Source organism: Propithecus coquereli, unplaced genomic scaffold (assembly GCF_000956105.1).
Source record: "Propithecus coquereli isolate 6110/MARCELLA unplaced genomic scaffold, Pcoq_1.0 Scaffold743, whole genome shotgun sequence".
NCBI lineage: Eukaryota > Metazoa > Chordata > Mammalia > Primates > Indriidae > Propithecus > Propithecus coquereli.
The window spans coordinates 125,837-131,460 of NW_012153541.1; the positions used below are offsets into that span (position 1 = coordinate 125,837).

Consider the following 5,624-nt stretch of genomic DNA (forward strand, 5'->3'; position numbering starts at 1 on the left):
TCACTGCACAGAGCTGACCTTGGGGTCCCCTTCCTTGCACTCACTCCTGGAAGTCTAGCCCGGGGAGATGGCGCTGCTGGTGAGAGGCGCCCTGGTGGCGCCCATGGGACAGGAGGCAGGGGAGGCCCCGGCAGGGCCACGGCGGGGCCTCCCTGAGCAGCGTGTGCTGCGATGGGAAACAACGTCTCCAACCTGGGTGTGGCCCCTACCCACCAAGGTGGCCTCATGCACCCTCGCCGCCACCTGGGGCCCGAGAGAACAGCCCCAGGCTGCAGCCAGGACACCCCCACGGCAGGCTCTGCACCCCGAGGGACAGACGCGGCTCACCACTTCCAGGCCCAAGACGGTGCCGTGCAGAGAGCCGTATCGAAGAAACCTCAGGCCGCCGGCGTTGGTGGCCACGTTTCCCCCAATGTGGCAGCTGCCCTTCGCGCCCAAGTCCAGCGGCATGATGAAGTCCCTCTCCTCCACGTGCCGGCTCAGCTCCTCCAGCACACAGCCCGCCTGGCACACCAGGGTTCCTGCAGGCGCAGCCGGAGCAGAGCTCTCACTGGGTGGGACTCCCGGAGCAAGCCACCCGGTGGAACGTCAGCCTCAGAGCCCGGCCGAGGAGAAGAGGCGAGAGGCGTCCCCTTCCCGTCTCCCCCCAAAATAAAAACATCTGGACCTAGAGCCACCGTCACGATTACAGCGATAAGGAAGAAGAACCACGCGCTATGGAAGGGAGTAGAAGACACACGCTGTAACGCAGTCACTCTCCACGGGGGGGATCCTGCCCCCCAGGAACACCTGACCACGTCTGGAGACATTTTGGGTTGGGGTGTGGCCGGCATCTCGTGGGTGGAGGCCAGGATGTGGCTCAACACCCGACAGCACCTGGGGGCCCTGACCACAGAGAATGACCAGGCCCAGGGCCCCGTCTGGGTGGAGAAGCCCTGCTCCGGGAGAGACCGTGGTGTACCCGTGCGGGCGCGGGAGCCCCTCACACTCGTCACCCGCTCAGCCTCTCATGTCTCCAGAGAGGGCTGCAGTCGGAGGGGACCAGAGCAAACCACAGGATGTGTCACCTGAGTGGCCACGTGGCAGACACATCCGGAGCACAGGCGCAGCGGGGCAGGGCTGGCTCTTTCCCGGCCCTGGACCCCCCGCCCCAGCAGTCCCTGCGGCTGACGAGGACGGGAAGCCCCAGCGGGCACCTACACGGACGCGCGGCCGCCCAGCTGGGCAGAACAGGCTCACCGGACACGTCGTCGAAGCTGATGACCTGGTTCATGAGGGCAGTGGACAGGATGATCTCGTCGAAGACGGGGACGCTGCCCCCCACCATGCCGGTGTTGCCCCCCTGTGGGTTCACAGCCAGGTTCCTCTCGTGGCAGTGCCTGGGCCGAGCACAGGGAGGCGTCAGGGCCCTGTCCCCACTCCCGCGCTGCCGGACCCACGCCCAGCCCCCAACCCCGCTTCCCCTCCCCGGCCTCCCCACCACGCAGCCAGGCCGCCCGCCCTGGCCCACGTCGGGGGTTCTGGGGAGGGCCGGATGTCTGCCCGATTCCAAGGTCCTTCCGTCCACGTGGGGCTCCCAGAGGGTCCAGCTCATGCCCCCACATCCCACCACCCCCTTCGATCCTGAGCAGTGCTCCCTGGTCCTGGGCCCAGGATCCCCCAGACGTTTGCCAGAACCACCGATGGAGCCCCCTCCCCGCCCAGGCCCCGCCTCTGCAAAGACCCGAAGCAACGAGGACACGTGGGGAGGGGTCTGCAGAAACGGGCTCCCCACCCTGGGGGGCGATTTGCCCACAGGCATCTCCGCAGCCCCGGGAGGGGCAGGCCCCAGGGACGGATCCTAACAGAGCCAGTGCCAACGTGCCCCGTTTGCCCAGCGAGACGAGGACGTCATGCGCCACAGCTGACGGTCACGTGACCCGAGACCATCTCAACCTGCAGCTATGGGGACCGGTAATGGCTGGTGTGGTGACACCTCCCTGTGTGACAAGTGGGCGTGGGCTTTACCACACGGGAGGGTAACGACCACACTGTCACGGACACAGTGTGGTGGCGTTTAAACACGCACGCACGCACACGCGTGCAGAAGAAATACTGAGCGACATGAACCAACGTGTCGCTCGCAGGCGTCGCCCTGTCTGCGTCACCACGCGCTGCCAACAGGCCTCGCGAGGAAACCATGCGTGAGAGACACAGAAACGGGGCGGGGGGGGGGAGCTGCCGCGCCGTCACCTACCTGAGAATGCGGGACACCTCCTCTGACGTCCTGGGCCTCAGCAGCACCTTGCTGCAGCCTGCGACGGAAGAGAGCCCGCGTCAGACGCCGCGCAAGGAGGCGACTCAGACTGGAATCACCCGAAAGGATTTTGCCGGAAAGAACGTGCTTTACGGGTACTTCCTCTTGCTCGGCAAGGGGACCGCACAGCCGCGGTTGTCGGCAAGTCCGCAGCCGCCAGAGCGTGGGAGGACACTGCCACATGTAAGCCCCGTGTCACACGCTGCTGGGCTGGAGACAGCGTGCCGGGCTGGCGTGGTGGGCCGTGGGCTGCGATCCACAGACCCCCTGTGGAGGCCGCGACATCCACTCGTCCCACCAGCGGTGAAGGTGGCCGGGTCCCTGCAAGGGGGCGGGACGCCAGCTTTCCTGCTGCAGGATACTACGTTTCCCTTTACGATTGGTAAGTGTGTCATGGGGACGCACTGAGGCCGTAAATATCCTCTTGCTCCTCAGAATTCACCCGTTAATTTTAGCATCTCGTGATCGTCTGCCTGACTCGGTTATCACAATGGCAGCCAAATGGCGACTTTTCTAAATCCAGCCACCCGCCTCCATTTCTTAGCTGCCGTTCGTTCGACCTTAGAAAGGGCTTTTGCCTCGCGCTGATGACTTGCTCAGTCAGCTGCTTACTCACCAGTGCCAGCTCCCGGGTTCTCGTTTCATCTACCGGGTCACGATCCTTTGCTGCCATTACGGACCTGATGCCCAGACGTGGGTGGTGGGAGAACTCTGAGCTAGTCAGCTGTGTCGCTGATGGCAGCCGCCCGCCCTAGTCAGCCGCGTCCCTGACCGCTGCCACCCGCCCTAGTCAGCCGCGCCGCTCACCGCTGCCTGCCGCCCCCAGATGATAAGGTTTTTCTCCTCCCGACTTCTCTGAGAGCATCGCACAGGTGAAGGGGCGGCAGTGGCAGCAGGAATGTCACAGACGTCACTGCCCTTTGCGGAGCTCCAAGAATCAAGCTGCGACTTTTTTGACTCCGAAAGCCACTTCTTACTTGCCTTTCATCAGACAAACAATTTTCGTGGAGGGGGTCATCTGGCGTCTAGGCCTTGGCCCAGATCCCACAGCGCGGGGCCCTGGTGACCCTCGGCGTTTATGTCGGTGGCACCGCTGCGTCCCTTCATGCCACCGAGGCTCTGGGCAAGGGCTCGCTCTCACCAGGAAGTGTCTGCACGGGGCTTCCTGGCAGGTGTGTGAGCGCCCCCGAGAGGGAGGCCCCGCTCCAGACACCGGAGCAAACACACAGGATTTGCCACTCTGGTGACATTTTCCTCCTGACGGAAAGCAGGGAAATGAGGGGTCACTCCGATGGTCCAATGTCACTAACGGGAGTTCCACAGGGAGGGAGCAGAGCGTCAGCCACGGCGGCGTAACTCACGAAGGAAGAGTGGCTAAAAGGGCTGCCGCTGCCTGGTCAGGGAGAGGACCACCCAGACACCGCGAGCAGAAACACCAGCCCCACTCCTCGTGTCCCACCACCCTGAACGCTCTCCTGGCGCCTCCCAGCAGGGCCCCGGACCGGGGCTGCCCCCCGACCCCCCGCCCAGCCGCTGAGCACCTGGGCCCTCACCGCTCCCCGCCAGCAGCACCCTCTGCTGTCCATGGAACCACAGAGCACCCCTCCCACGCCTCCGAAGGCCTCATGCTCCCGGGGAGAACCAGAGTCGGACCCTGCGTCGCCGCCCTGCTCCACCCCCAGAGTTCCGCCGGCAGAGGTGCTGGGACGTCCACCTCACAGCTTCTCGTTTCATCGGTCTCTGCTCCCTGCAGCCCCCTGGGAGCGGCTGGCCCCTCTCCCTCACCACTGGGCTTAGGGTGCAGCAGGCGCCCTCCCTGCCCACTCCCAGGCCCCATCAGGGCACCCACACACCCAGCCATTGCCCCGCTCACTGCCACGCTCCCAGCTCTCTGGCGTACTCCCCAGACCTCAGTATCCACCTACATCAGGGGTCAGCAAACCATGGCCCAAGAGCCAAATCCAGCGTGCCATCTGCTTTTTAAATGAAGTTTTATGGAGGCTAGGCACAGTGGCTCACGCCTGTAATCCCAGCACTCTGGGAGGCTGAGGCGGGAGGATCGCTTGAGTTCAGGAGTTCAAGACTAGCCTGGGGGAGGAGCCAAGATGGCAGATGAGAAAAGCCGCCAGTCAGAGTGTCTCTGCAAAAAAGACGAATTTTAGAAGAAAGAGAAAAAAATAAGCTAGCAGAAAAACATAGATCGGGTGAGGGTCGGAAGGAAGGGTGCCTGAAACTACAGGAGACTCCACGGGAAGACGTTGCGGAGGAGAACTAGAAGGAGAAAGGTCCCGAGAGGCTTGGAGACCAGCGACAAGGGGAGGTGGAGCGGTTAACTTCCCCTTCCCTTGCATCTGGGACTGCTGGTGGGCTCCTGAGCAGCTGGAGAGACCTGCCGACACCAGCCCAGAGACAGCTGCCGCCGGTGAGCAGTGGCCTCTTGTGGACTCAGCACCAGGCTCCCAGCCCCCTTGGGGCACCTCCGCGGGCACAGACACGAGCCTATCGGCAGACGCCATAATGCTCCATTCTCTCCTTCCCCCTCCCTACCCGTGTGTGCCCAGAGAGACAATTTAGCCATCACACGAAGGCACCTCCAAGGAATGGGACCTTTCCTTTTGGGGCCCTACAGCAGACGGAGGAGTACTCAGACTGCGAGCTCCCTACCCGCCAGCCCTCCCAGGTGCTGCTTGCCTGGGGACTCCAGGAGAGCGGGGCAAATCCCGAGGCAGAGTGAAATTGATCCAGCTTAAGCACCTTGTAGGTGATTCGAGACCAACACCTCTCCCCCTGGCAGGGTCAGGGATTGATCTCCAGGGTTCAGGGGTCAGGCCTGCAGACCAGACCCCGTACACCCAGGTCAGGATCACACTGCCCAGGGACACAGAAGAGAGATCTGTGAAAGAGCCTGCTGAGGAGTGTGTGCCTTCAGGGGCAGATCAGCATGCCTGACCGGCAACCCTCCTCCCAAAAGAGGGCTGTGCACCCAGCTCAGGCTACGATCCTGGGTAGGGAACCTCCCGGCCCACGTCACAGTCAGGGGAGATCCATCGGCCTGAAGTCCCGCTTGCTGGCAGAGGCCTGGGAGAGGCCACGGAGTGGGGGAGGGTGGAGGGGAGCGAGACCTGCTCCAGAGTGCGGAACTCGGACAGCACCACCCCCCAAGCTCAGACTTTCAGAGGAGTGGAGCCATTTCAGCCCCTCCCAGCAGCTTTGCACAGAAGCAAAGAACAGATCTTTGACCCCTGCTAACAGCAGCTGTGGAGCCTGAGGGCAGGCTTATCTAACCCAGCCCCACCCAGACTCACTCCCCTCACTGAGGTGGAGAATA

At 63.4% G+C, this 5,624-nt stretch overlaps 1 protein-coding gene across 1 annotated transcript in view; it reads right to left on the minus strand.

Annotated features, from left to right (window-relative positions):
* The window catches only part of D2HGDH (D-2-hydroxyglutarate dehydrogenase), a 40,510-nt gene that overhangs the window by 23,314 nt on the left and 11,572 nt on the right, over positions 1-5,624 (minus strand). The window contains exons 2-4 of the mRNA XM_012661948.1: positions 2,237-2,294; positions 1,240-1,379; positions 328-521 (exon numbers count right to left, since the gene is read on the minus strand). Of these exons, the coding sequence (XP_012517402.1) occupies positions 328-521; positions 1,240-1,379; positions 2,237-2,294 (392 nt within the window). The remainder of the gene's footprint in view (positions 1-327; positions 522-1,239; positions 1,380-2,236; positions 2,295-5,624) is intronic.